Raw genomic sequence first — 14324 nt, 5'->3', positions numbered from 1 at the left:
TCGTTACCAGCTAAAGACAGCCAAGCCTTCAGACAGGACAAGCACACTTTTTGCGCCAACTCCCCAGTCAGAGAATCTTTCAAAACATTCAAATACACGATTCAGAACATTTGCTGATGCCATGAAGGGCCCAAGGCATCCAAATGCATTTGTGAAAATCCAAATGCATTTCCACATTGGCATAATCAGCGAGGGCGCTAATTTATACAGTTTTCTTATGGTGCAACAACAAACAAGAATCTATCGAGAATGAGCACTCAATGTACAGCTCTAACGTTGAGAGGGAAAAAAAAAACTATGTGGGTACAACCTCACCAAGTGGGGGAGATGAATCATCAGGCAACTCGGTGTTCTCTGCTGGTGCTTGGCTCTTGTCATCATCATCCTGGAAACCTTGCTTAAACAGGTCGTAGTTGGTTGGCTCCAGTGCCTTGAATGGACGTTCTCCTAGTACCCTGGTTAGATCGTCCTGGTGTAGGACTTCCTTCTCAAGCAGCAATTCTGCAATTTGTGTAACTTGCTCCTTATGCTCTGTTATCAATTCAACTGTTTTCTTATAGGCCTTGCCAACCCATTCCCGGACCTCATCATCGATGATGGATGCCGTCTGATTACTGTAAGGCTTGGTCATTTCAAAACCATCATCCCTCTGAGGGAAGGATAGAAGCCCAACCTTTTCACTAAAACCATACACGGCGACCTGTGCATATGTCATTTTGGTAACTTTCTCCAAGTCATTCTGAGCACCAGTTGAGATTTTGCCAATCAAAACCTGAAACAAAGCTCAATTAGCGCCTTTCAACAATATGCTTATAACAATTTCTGGTGATAATACCATAGTTTTTAAGGCGGTAAGGCGAGGCGTGGCGACCCATCCCCTTCCAGATGCCTAGGCGAGTAAGGCGTGCAGCGAGGCGACACCATACACATACTATAACCTACTATGGAGCAGCACAAACATACCTTGTTGCTGTCAATCCTAGAGCCCATGTACCAGCAATCCTAAAGGCAGAGCATATCCAAGGAGAAGAGCAGAGGCCTACAGTGGAGAGCAGGAGCGGAAGAGTTACCTGTGTGCCGCGAGCCTGCGATGATGGGCCAGACGGGGACACAAATCGATGGAGCGGAGGGAGGAAGAATCAATTGAAGGCACGAATCGACAGAGAACCGTACGGAAGCACCAATCGGAGCCGCAAATCGATGGAGAATCGGAAGGAGGAACGAATCAGTGGGGTGAATCGGCGGCAGCGGCGGAGGAAGCACAAATCGATGGAGCAGGAGCAGCTGGACAGAGGCTGCGCACCACCACCGTGTATTCCAGGTGCTGCGCCGGCCACCCTCTTCCCTTTTCCCTCTTTCCCTACCACCCTCGCCCTTTCCCCTCTCTCAATTGACGTGCTGGCCTGGGGTCATGGCCCCGCAGGGGGTGTAGGCTCGCGATTTCCCTGCGCGCGGAACTCCCCTCGACTTCCCGCGCACTGAAACCCTGCTCCTTTTCCCGCCTGCGCGCTGCTCCTGCGCTGCGCCATCCAAGATTCGAAGCCCGCCCAGCGCAAAAGGGACGCCAAATCGCGCCTAGGCGACGACTGCGGACGCCATATCCCTCAAGGTCATGGCGACCCCGACGCCCAGGTTTGAAAATTGCCTGGACGCCAAGGCGACGCCTTAAAAACTATGGATACTACTGTGAAATAAACGGATATCCCAACATAAGACATTAGAACATAGGGAACTGATTATTATTTCTACGGTGTCTTGAAGTAATAACTTGAGAATACAATATTTAGATGGCGACCAATTTGATAAATGTAATGGTATCGATGTGTTTATCACATGGGCAGAGGAGATAATGGAAAATATTATCGTCTTCTGGTCCCCTTAAAATGCAATCAGAAGTTTACATGATGCAGTATCCTGAGTTACCAAATGAATTATATATTTTCTACTAAATTGACAACTATGACCATATTCACATGATCTGGTCATAATTTAAGTGGCGACAATATCAACGAAGCAGGCTATAATTATTGTCCTTGTCGAATGTAGGAAGTTCAAAATAACAGTTGATTCACTCTATTCAAACATTATAATGGCTTGAATTGGTTAGTATAGATTTAACAGTATAAGAGAAACATCCATGAATCCTGGCTATTTATCATAATAAAGCATCAGCAAAAATAAGATATGAATAAAGAAAACTGTACCTCCTCTGCAGCTCGGCCACCTAATGTCATGCATGTCATATCAAAAAGCTGCTCTTTTGTCATCAAAAGATTTTCATTTGGGACGTACTGTGCAAAGCCTAAAGCAGCTGTTCCACGAGGAACAATTGTAACTTTCAGAAGAGGCTCTGCATGCTCCAAGAACCATCCAGCAACGGCATGTCCAGATTCATGGTAAGCAACGGTACGACGCTCCAGTTTGCTAATGACCTGCAAAAGGGTTAACATGCTCAGAGGACAGAATAAGGAATAAAAGTAATTACATGCACAAAAAGAATGACATTACATAGAAAAAGAAGGCTGCCAAGTTAATTAGGATCCAAAAGTAAGACATTGAAACAAATCTCACAAATCAGCTTCATAGGTTATACTACTGATCTCTTACCCTATTTTTCTTCTCCAAACCACCAATAATCCTATCAATCGCAGACTCAAAATGCTGCATGGTAATCTGAGTTTCCTCACTTCTCGCAGCAATTAAAGCAGCTTCATTACAAACATTAGCAATGTCAGCTCCTGCAAACCCAGGCGTCAAGGCAGCTAGCCTTTGTGAATAAAATGATGGTTCGCTGTCCAGCTTAAGCTTTTTAAGATATATGCGGAATATTTGGTCACGACCCTTTATATCTGGCTTGTCAATTGTTATCTGGCGATCAAATCTTCCTGGCCTTAATAATGCCTTATCGAGGATGTCAGGTCTATTTGTCCCAGCAAGAACAACAACACCAGCAGTTGTTCCAAATCCATCCATCTCTACAAGCAGCTGGTTCAAAGTACTCTCACGTTCATCATTTGAACCTGAAAAACCTCCACGTCCTCTTGCACGACCAATAGCATCGATTTCGTCAATGAATACAATACTAGGAGCACACTGCCTAGCTTCTTGGAACAAGTTTCGTACCCTGGACGGTCCAACACCAACAAACATTTCCATGAAATCTGAACCAGAAATAGACAAAAATGGCACACCAGACTCTCCTGCTGTAGCCTTGGCAAGCAAAGTCTTCCCTGTCCCAGGAGGGCCTACAAGTAAAGCACCTTTGGGTATTTTAGCTCCCAAATCTTCATACTTCTTGGGGTTTTTGAGGAAATGCACAAACTCCATTATTTCTTGTTTTGCTTCGTCACAACCAGCTACATCCTTAAAGAACACCTGGACCAACAGAAAAGTAAGCATTAGTGAAAAGACACATCTAGGAATTTCTTGTAGCTTGCTTTGTTTCTTAAGGGAAGGGTAAATAAAGCTACCACAACATTAAGCAATTGGAGTTATCAGAGGTCAAGATTTAGCCTGTGCATGAAAAATCATTTTGGGCCAGATTGTTTTTATCATATATCAAAAATAGAACCAAGTGAAACAGTAAAATGAGTGACGTAAGAAAAGAAATAACAAACCTTATTTTTGGAGTTCTTGTCCATCTTCATCACTGTAGCTTTTCCAATGTTGAAAATACCTCCTCCTCTTCCTTTGCCAGGACCACCTCCAATATTGAAACCACTTTGCATCCTTTTTCCCATAAAATATATCAGACCAACAAGAAATGCTGTTGGGGCGAACCTCATAACTTCTTGGAACCAATTTACTTCAGCAACATAAGTTACTGGGACAAAATCATGTGGATCTATTCCCAAAGCTTCCTGGGCTTCCTCTAACTTCTCTTCAAACGAATCAACACTACCAATATTGAAGTAATACTTGCATCTGCTGGGAGCAGGCTTGCCTGGAACATCAGTGGTAGAAATATGGGTATCACTATTTTGGCCTTGGCTCTTTGGATGAGGTGAATTCCTGATGTAGACCTTCGCTACTGATTTATTTGAAACAACAATGCGATCAACTAAACCAGGTTCTAGTAACTTGTTCTTGAACTCTTGGAAGCTTATCTGCAGATGTTTGATACAAAAGATACTGTAATGAACCATTATACTAGTATGCACACTTAGAAGGGAATGTATATGCTTACATGAAACGATATTGTTTGACAGTTTTCAGTTACATAAAACAATTAATTCCCAATATTGCATTCACACTCAAAGGCTAGGAAAGAAAACTTCAAGCACAAAGCAAATGGTAGCAAACTAACAATTCCCCCATGCATCAGCACAAGAGGATCAATGAAAAGAATTTCAATTTAGGCCAGTAAATTACACAAAGGTTACTCTGCAATAGTGTACTGTCTCTAAGGTCTTTGTCTCTTACAGTCCTACTCCTTGGCGTTTCTCGTAGCTTATTACTAATCCTGGAAATTTGACTGGAGATGACAGGGGCAGAGAGTTAAATACAGTGACTAGCCTTTTAAAGCCTATATGGTGGTGTAGTCTTTTTCCTCCATTTCTTTGAAGTTTGACAAACAAATTATGCAAGTGTGAACAGATAAAACATACATAGATTACCAGTTCTTAGGGGACTAAACATAGCCCAACAAACATAGCTTACCAGAAAAAGGAACAAATGAAACTATCGACTTGCAGAACTATTCCCAGCAGAGTTAACAAAGTAGGAAAGCAATCACCTCCTTCTGGTCTGCGGTGCTAGATGACATGGATGATAGCATCAGGCCAAGAATCAATAGAGGTGCAAGGAAATTCTGCAGGTGTTTCATAGCGTTCTCCTGGAAATTCCATCCTTCCTCTGTATTGGATTCCTCTGAGCACCACAAGATTGCATTTCATTAAAAGTGAAATAGTAAGCATTGATGTCACAAAACTACACATCGAAGCACAGCATGCATAAATCATTATACATTTCTACTCCAAGAGCTATTCATAAATTATATAACTGGTATACAATTCACCAAAGCAGTTGCAGCAAAAAGTAAATCAACAAATCACATGTTAGTTGTCCATCTTGTTAGTCAAATATATGCACCAATTCTATTTACTATGGGCGCATGAAAAGCTATGATATTTGCATCCATAACATGGCTTATGGCTACCCTCCTCTACACAAACAAGTGAAGCACGAGGGAAACTTACGCTTCGATTCAGACTTGTTACTTCCATCTCCTTTCGGCACCTCCTTCTTACCCTTCGGGTAGTAGTTCTCGTAGTCTAAAATCAGAAAAGGAGCACCCTTTCAGAACCAGAGCCACCAAACCCATTGATAATAATCTCACCAAAACGAGGAACGTACTCTTCTTGGACTCGTCCGAGAAGAGGCGTCGGAACTGTGGGCTGGCGAGGATGTATCTCCAATCCACAGTCTTGCCCGCAGCGGGCTTCCCAAGAGCTGCCGACGAGGCCGCAGTCAGGTAACTGCGGACAAATCCTATCGCCCCGCCCTCACCGCCGTGGACAGGCGACGGTAGCGGCGGCGCGGGCGGCTGCCGGAGGCCCCCGAGCTGGAAACCCTAAAAGGAACAGCGGAAGGTCAGACCTCCGTTCCCCACCGGAGCGCGGCGGATGAGCGCAAGAGGATAGAGGGCAAGGGAGGAGGGATAAGAGGGGGGAGACTCACCTGGCGCGGCCGGGTGGAGCGCGCGGACCGGCCGAGGGCGCGAGCGAGGGAGGCGAGCGTCATGTCGGCCGCGGCGGCGCCGTGCGCATGGGAGGGCGGAGGGGCCGGGCCGTCCGGATCCAAGCGAGGGGAGGAAGGCGGGTCGCGTCGAGGTCGAGCCACTAGAGATGCGTTCTGAGATTTTTCTGGCTCTGTTGTGATGAGGAGAAGGGAACGCCGCGGCGGCGAGTGGCCGTGGGGGTGAAATAGCCGAGACGGCGCGGCGCGTCCGTGGTTTCGGGCTCGGGCGGGCAGGCGGCGCTCACGGGATTGGGTGATTTTGGAGATGCCGTTGCGTGGTTTCCACCGCGTTTACGGCAAGCGGAAGTGGTGGAATTTCAGTTCGCGTTGAGGGGCTGCAGTCCACTAGAACCGAGTCCGGGTTGGGAATTTGCCAATTTGGGGTGTGCTGGTCTGGCATCGGTGACGGGCTAAATTTGATTTGAATTTACAATTCTCGTTCGCAATTCCCGTCATCTCATAAAATTGGTGACAGGCTAAATTTGATTTGAATTTGTTTGCTACAGTTGCTCAAGGAAGAATTATAAATAAAAATGTTGTTCAGAGGAGTACGGGACGGTAGGCATGGTCAGGCTTGTAACACGGGGACGGCAAAGTTGTGAGGTCAAAACGGCGGTCGGTTGGCTAATCGCCGTCCACGATTATTTGCTCCCCCACATCAGTCTTGTTTCCCAAGAAAGGGAGAAACTTGGTGCTGGGTACTCGGGATTCGGGAAGCTGGTTCGCAACTTGCAGAGAAGAAGTGGGAAGAGGCTGACATAGCGAAGCAGTGACGTTCAGGGCCTGTTTGGAACGCAGGAATTTCACAGGAATCACACAGAAATTTCACAGGAATCAGTTTAATTTCACAGGAAAAACGCAGGAATGGGAAAAAAATCCCGCATTCCAAACAGGCCCTCAGTTCAGGTGTTCAGCACATGTACCCTTTGGACTGTGTAGAGCACCACCAACACCACGCATGCTAACACACGGTCTATTTGGGCCTTGTTTAGATGCCACCAAAATTCCAAGTTTTTTCACTCTCTCTCCATCACATCAATTTTTAGCCGCTTGCATAGAATATTAAATGTAGGTAAAAAAAATAACTAATTACACAGTTTAATTGAAAATCACGAGATGAATCTTTTGAGCCTAGTTGGTCCACGATTGGATAATATTTGTCAAATAAGACGAAAGTTGTACTATTCATCGGGTTGAAATTTTTTCAGCATCTAAACGAGGCCTTGGAGCTGTTTCTCCCTGGCTTAAAATAAAAATAAAAAAGCCCACGAACGACGCAATTTCAAGGTAACTTCTTCTCCTTGCGTCCTTTGACGTGGAAGCGGTGGCCACTCGCTATGGGAGAAATCCTCAAGATTCTTCTTCCTCCTTCCCTTCCATGCCTCGTCGGCGCTCATGCCTCCTCCTTGCCGTGGTAGATCCAGCCGAGCTAGAGGATTGGCTCCTCGAGGTGGACGAAACTGGGAGAGGGGCCGTCGACGCCCCCACGCCCTTTTCATCCTCCCCCTCCCCCTCCCCCTCCTTGCAGTAGAGTGGTTGAGATCAGACGAGGGCGCCCTAGGGAGGGGGTGCCAGCGCCCCTACGCCCTCTTCCTCCTCGCTGACGCTCGAGGAAGAAGACCATGTCTGCTGCCATTGGTAGCGGTCCCTAAGTTCTTCTCGCTATAATCGGTCTGCCAAAAGGTAAGATTCTTATCTATGAAATTATTATGGAAGCTAGCAGTGGGGAGAAAGCTAGCTTTAATTCAAAGCGTGATTCAAATAAGTTGTCCCATATAGGACCATAGTTGTTTGAAGAAAAAACAAAGTTACACATAAGCAAGGAAGGCTCGGGCTCTTAGGCCAACACCAAGGCTAGGACACAGTAAAGCTGGCACCCACTGCCTGTCGTTCCCTTCGGCCCGTGTTTAGTTGCCAGGCCAAATTTCAAAAAAGTGCTACAGTATCTATCACATCGATTGCGATATGTATATGGAGCATTAAATGTAGGCGAAAAAAAACTAATTGCACAGTTTGGTTGGAAATCACGAGACGAACGTTTTGAGCCTAATTAGACTATGATTAAACACTAATTACCTAATAAAAACGAAAGTGCTACAGTAGCCTAAAATCCAAAATTCACCCAACTAAACACCCTCTCACTTTCCCCATTTTCATCTCTGGCTTCAGCAACTGCAACTAGTCAGACGAAGCACCCGGTTGCCTCTGTAGGCTGCACTGACAGTCTGTGAGGCCACTGTCTCGCCGCTTTCCCGCATCCGAACCTAGCTGGCCTGACTGAGACATGGCAGAACCGTCTAATTTAATGCCCCTCGAGAGTGCTGTCTTTCATTCCTTAAGGAAAACACTAAATTTTTCAATTCTGTCGGGCACACCTCAGGGAAAAATCCGAAAATCCACATTTTTGCTATCAGGATCATAAATGAGAAAATAAAGCTTACATCATTCTTAACCACTTCTTACATCACTTTTAATACAACATCAGAGTATAATATTTATTATTATAATAACGGAGTGTAATCATATTATCAGAGTTATGAATAATTTAATTTAACAGCGGAATAAAAACATGTTATCAGAATTACAGCGAAAATAAATATTTAGTCATGACATGCTGAAGCATTGATATATAAACTATGACAATAAATTATAAATTTTTTATTTAGAAAACATTTAGTAAGAGTTATAAATGAAAACTATGATCGCAGCGTAAAGAAAATCCTCTCTGAGCCCACCAGGAGATATCCACACACAAGGGTCAGCTCTAGCATCCACCTGTCACCTGCAAAAGAGGGAATAAAACCCTGAGTACTCAATTGTACTCGGCAAGACTTACCCGACAGGAGGAAAGAAAAGACTCTAAAGATATATAAGGCTATCTGGCTTGTGGGTTTATTGCATTTGCAGGAAGCATTACTAAGCGTGCGTCCTTATATTTGATTTTTTATTAATAGCCGTATTGGTTCATTAACTAACCATTCTATGTAAGCACATGTACTACTTTCAAGCATGTGGTAAGCAAACAGATTTTTTTCTTTCCATCTTTCATCTTCTAGTTCGTACTACGGTGCTAGAGTTAAGACAAGTCGTACCGACTCGACGACGATTCGTGAACCAATGTCTCCAGCTGGGTACCCCGAAAACACACGACCCGCTTGTACCCAGGACATAAGCAGGACCAACCCATCACTCTCATGTCCTGGGTGTTCAGGTCTCCGTCCAAATTGGGACTCCAAGCCCCCGCCCCTGAGCCCTGAACTCAGTGCGGTGCAAGGACCTCCTCCACCAAAAAACAAAACCCTGACAGTCAGTTCAGAAAGAGCCGGATCCACGATAAGAGAGCAACAAGTCTTTTAAGCGCCCATACACAAGTATATGTTTGGAATAATAAATCTGTGACTTGCCTAGCGTCTTATGCAACGGTGAAAGCTATAGTTTGGTTTTGGTTAATTGATAAAACCCTAAGTGCTAATCTAGTTTATCAAAGTGATTATGAGATAGGTAGCACTACTCCAAGTGATGAAGCAATGGCGAAGATCATGACGATGGTGATGGCATGGTGATGATCAAATGCTTAAACTTAAAAAGAAGAAAGAGAAAAACAAAAGGCTCAAGGCAAAGGTATAAATAGTATGAGCCATTTTATTTCGATGATCAAGACACTTAGCTAGTGTGATCATATTTAGGTTAGATAGTCGTACTATTAAGAGGGATGAAACTCGTATTGAAATACGATTATCAAAGTGCCACTAGATGCTCTAACTCATTGCATATGCATCTAGGATCTAGTGGAGTGCTAACACCCTTAAAAATGCTTATGAAAATATGCTAACACATGTGCACAAGGTGATACACTTGGTGGTTGGTACATTTGAGTAAGGGTTAGAAACTTCACCGGTGGAGTGTCCGTCCGTAGAGTGCGGACAGTCCAACGGTGCCACCGGTGCCCTATACAGAAAAGATAGGGGTTCACAGAGTGACCGGACGCTGGTGGAGTAGTGACCGGACGCTGGGTTCAGAGTCCGGTCAGTAGCAGTAGTAAGCACACGTCTCGGTCTTGTGACCGGACGCTGGCTGGGTGCGTCCAGTCAGTGCTGACGTACGCTGACATGAGGCGCATAGAGAAAACATTGAGTGACCGGACGCCGGGTGAGTCCGGTCGAGCATGACCGGGCACGTCCAGTCGTGAAATTTCACGTTTGGAACCTTACTGGAAATGACCGGACGCTGGGGTCCTGCGTCCGGTCACTTTCTAACTGACGCGTCTGGTCATCACTTGACCGTTGAGATCGAGCGATCGGCGTTTGAAGCCGATGACACGTGGCAAGCATCGGGCAACCGGACGTTGGGGTCCTACGTTCGGTCGAACTGACCAGAGCGTCCGGTCACCTCGTGTTGTGCCCAATAAAGGGGTACAATGGCTCTATTTTATGGGGGCTTCTATTTAAGCTCCATGGCCGGCTCAAGCTCACTCTCTTAGCCATTTGCATTGACATAGCAACCTTATGAGCTTAGCCAAAGCCCTCCCACTCATCTCCATCATTGTTTCATCATTATTGTGAGATTGGGAGAGAATTCAAGTGCATTGCTTGAGTGATTGCATCTAGAGGCACTTGGCATTCGTGTTTCATTGTGGGATTGACTTGTTATTTTTGGTGGTTGCCACCACCTAGACGACTTGGAGCAGCGATGATCGTTGAGCGGAGGTTGGTGATTGTCTTCGGCTCCGATCATAGTGATTATGAGGGGTCTTGTGCCTTCCTCGGTGGAGAGCCGAAAGGTAACTCTAGTGGATTACTCGTGTCATTGAGTTACCTCACTTGAGGGTAGGTTCTTGCGGTGTCCAGATGTGTGGACGAGGATCGTGCAACATCTCTTAGCCGCCGAACCATCAAGTGTTGGTCGACACAATGGGGACTAGCGTGCTGGCAAGAATTGAGAGCTTGCTTTGTTATTTTAAGTTCATTTAGTGGAGCTCTTTAGAGTAGCAAGATTGAGAGCTCTTAGTGAGTAGCAACATTGTAAGTTGTGTGCCTAGTAATCATTGTAACTAGAATTGTTGGATAGGTGGCTTACAACCCTTGTAGAGCTAGAGCAAGTTTGCATTTCGCTATTTGTCATACTAATCAAATTACTCTAGTTGATTTGTAGATTTTAAATAGGCTATTCACCCCCCTCTAGCCATATTAGGACCTTTCAAACGGCCGGTCCTTAACCGACACAGACAGGGAAAGCAGTGTAACCAAGCTATGCCCCATGTCCGTGGCGACACAACCTCTTACACCCACTAATATCCAAACCATATCCCTACCCGGTCACCATTTTTTCTTTTCACCATTTATATTTTTCAAGTGATAATAATACAGTAATATATTTCCTATCTCTCGTGAGTGACAGGTAATCACTTGACTTCTATCGGAGTACTATAGCATAGCCTCTACACGACCCTATCATACTAGTAAGACTCATAGGATATATATATATATATATATGCAAGTGGGTTTTAATCAACTCCTTAAAACTTAATGCACAAATATAATTTAAACTACAGAAAAGTAGGGGTTATGCACCGGAGCTTGTCGGGTTAAGATATATAACCAAAAGTTAGTATTTGTATCTTCAGATCATCCACACCATCTGAATAGAAAGCCCATCGCATCATCTCCTGGAGAGAATACCATTATACCATCTTCGAATTCTCAATTATCCTTCAATTGGTCTGTTGATCCATCATCGTACCTATATGATATGCATCGATGCAAATGCGTAGATGTAAATAATCAACGACAACCAAAATGCTTAGAAACCCGATCACGCCTCACAAGCTAATGAGCTAGTTCTAACGATGGTCTACGTATCCATGTTGTCGAATAAGACATTATTTCCTAACAATTATTTTAGTTATATAAACTCAAGTTGTTTCTTTATTCTATTCTATCAATTTAATCTTTATTCGTAATAGGACATCATTATCTATCTAGCAAACTAATTATTCTGTAGCTACAAAAACTACAGTGAGTACCTAATATTGTTAGGAGCCTACTATATAAATTTCAGATTTAACAATATTACCAATTCATCACAATAATTCCTACAAATTTATATTTTTATAATATTAAGTACCTTAATTTAATTATATAGCTTTCAAGAATATTATTAAACTATGTGAACAAAATACACTATTGGATGGATCATGATTTTAGAAACTCAACAAAACTAGTTTGGCATTTTTACGATTTTCAATGATTTACTACAAATTTTACAAATTTATTTATGAAACTAAATTAACAATGTCTTCGAACTAACTGGACCAGCAACCACCACTCGACCCAGCGGCAAGGCAGTGGCCCAGCAGCATGGCGCGGCCCATAGGGGCACACGGCCCAGCGCACAGCGCAGCACCAGGCCACCCCAAGTGGCGCAGGCGGTGGCCCAACGTGGCGAACGGCCCAGGCGCATAGGCACAAGTTGGCCCAGCGAGCGGTCCGTGGCGCAGATGGCCCATGTACGGGCGACACCCGTCCGGCCCAAACGGCGCGAACGCGAGCGGTAGTGGCCCAGGCGTGGTGGCGAGCAGGCCGACCCACGCGCGGACGAGCACGGCCCACGTAGCCAGGGCCAGACGGCGGCGACGTTTTAGTGATTAGGCCCTTGAGCTTTCTCTAAATCAAGTAAGCCTTTACATGTAAACGTATGAGTCAAGCACTTTTTGCAAAATGAACATGGTAAAGCATCCTATTTGCGTTCAAGTCCTTTTCTACCTTAAAACAAAGCATCGTAGGGAAGTCATCGTAGTCGCGCTCAGTGATGGCGACGCCGCACGGGGCGTGGTAGTGGAGACGGAGCGGCGTGGGGAGGTGCGCGGCCACAATGACGACAGAACTGTCGGCTCCCAGCGCGGGTCCCTCCGCGACCCCAAGGCATCCGTGGCACGACCAGAGGCGGTGCCACGCGCCAGGACCATGCGCAGCGGCAGCCATAGCGCAGAGCAGAGGAGCGCCGGGGTGAGGTGATACGACGGCTAGTGGAGATGCAGCGACGGCGGGGGCGAGACGCTGTGACTACGGGCGTGCGCCGCGACGGAGACGCGGCGCGGGATCCGGGCGCACCTACATGCAAGACGACCGGCGACATCAGCGCGCCGTGACGTGGAAGGGGCAGCGGTTCTGCACGACCGTGGGGACAGGCACATGCATGCGAAGGGCGGCGCTGGCAGGGCGGACGACGGTGAGGGAAGGCGTGGGGCACCAACAGCTCTGGTGTGGACGATGCGGGAGGTACGGTAGGCTGCAGGAACAACGCGGTAGTGGAGGGCACAGGAGCGGCTGTGGCTTGGCAGGTGGAGCTACGCGTGGCTCGGTGAGTGGGAGGAGAGCAGCGGCGCTCCTAGGCACAGTGTGGACGACAGCGAGGCGGTCGGCGGGGTGCGGCAGCAGGACTTGCGCTCGCTCGCGATGCGCCCTGATAGCGGGCATGGCCACCGTGGGGAAAAGGGAAGGCAGTGCGGCGGGCACGGGAGGAGCGACGCTGAGAGGAAAAAGGAGGGCAGCGCTGCAGAGCAGAAGTAGCACTTCTCCACGAATTCGGTCATGGCGACGACGACGCGCGGAGCTACGGAGGAGCAGGGGAAAAAAGCAAAAGCCGGGACTGTCGGACCGGCGCGGGTCGAGGGACAACCACAGCAGGGCGTGACGATGGCGCGACCAGCATTGGGACTCAGTGCTCTCGCGCACTGTGGCCGTTCGAAGGCGGCCGGAAGGTAGGGGAAAAAGGGAGGGAAAGCGGGATAGGTCTAGCACGGCCTGACCTCATCGTTGGCGCGACACGACTGCGGAAGGGACAGCACAGCACAGGCAGAGGCAGACATCACATAGAGGAAAGCAAGGAGACTCATGTGGTTTGCCACCAATTTCAAGCACGCCAAAGGAAATAGGATGGGACGACATAATGCGGCCAGTAGCGGCGAGCGCAGGAAGGTGAGGACACAGTGTGGGCAGGGGCAGAACCACATGCTCTCATAAAATTCAGATACGACACAAGCGAGGGAGAGAAGACAGGAGCGCAGGCTAACCGACGCGCCAGGATGCAGAGCCACGGCGGGAGACGAGACGGTGCAATTTTGCAAAGCAAGGCGAGTATGCTAAACACCGCGTTAGGAAAAGCAAATGAAGCTGCTACACTATCTCTCGTCTATTATGTGCTTCCCAAAATAAACACGTGAGTATATAAATATATATTATTCTATTTATTAATGAATTTTATTTTATTTATAAAAGTTGCTTTTCGTGCTTAATCTAACAGAACAAACCGTTTGCTAGGATCATCGTTCGATATTCCTAAATATCTTTATGCGCTGAGTAATTTAACTTGAGCATTTATTTGAGTCCACGAAATTAAGTCACATAGGATTCGCTTATCGCATCAAGTACATTTTAAATAAAAAATTGCGAGAAACTTGTTTAGAAAATTTTACTTAGGCCTAAATCATGGTGCTAAACAAGAGCGTAATACCAGGGGTGTTACAATCATCCCCCCTTAAAAAGAATCTCGTCCCGAGATTCCAGGAAGAACCAAAAGAGGGGAAA

General features: G+C 46.3%; 1 protein-coding gene across 2 annotated transcripts; it reads right to left on the bottom strand.

Moving 5' to 3' along the window:
* Nucleotides 1-138: 138 nt before the first annotated feature.
* On the bottom strand, nucleotides 139-6011 carry LOC136511435 (ATP-dependent zinc metalloprotease FTSH 8, mitochondrial-like). Of its 2 annotated transcripts, none has more exons than XM_066505498.1 (8): nucleotides 5680-6006; nucleotides 5356-5572; nucleotides 5199-5273; nucleotides 4736-4869; nucleotides 3618-4106; nucleotides 2608-3375; nucleotides 2205-2432; nucleotides 139-772 (listed from the first exon to the last, which is right to left on the bottom strand). In XM_066505498.1, the coding sequence occupies exons 1-8, from the start codon at nucleotides 5740-5742 to the stop codon at nucleotides 296-298; spliced, it is 2451 nt and encodes an 816-aa protein (XP_066361595.1). In that variant the 5' UTR covers nucleotides 5743-6006; the 3' UTR covers nucleotides 139-295. The 2 variants fall into 2 exon arrangements, 1 of the variants encoding a protein (XP_066361595.1); XR_010772702.1 differs by having other exon boundaries at nucleotides 635-772; nucleotides 964-2432; nucleotides 5680-6011.
* Between the last annotated feature and the right edge of the window lie 8313 nt (nucleotides 6012-14324).

This window comes from Miscanthus floridulus, chromosome 16 (assembly GCF_019320115.1).
Source record: "Miscanthus floridulus cultivar M001 chromosome 16, ASM1932011v1, whole genome shotgun sequence".
Classification (NCBI taxonomy): domain Eukaryota; kingdom Viridiplantae; phylum Streptophyta; class Magnoliopsida; order Poales; family Poaceae; genus Miscanthus; species Miscanthus floridulus.
The sequence above is the reverse complement of the archived record's forward strand: the minus strand, read 5'-3'. Positions and strand labels throughout refer to the sequence as shown.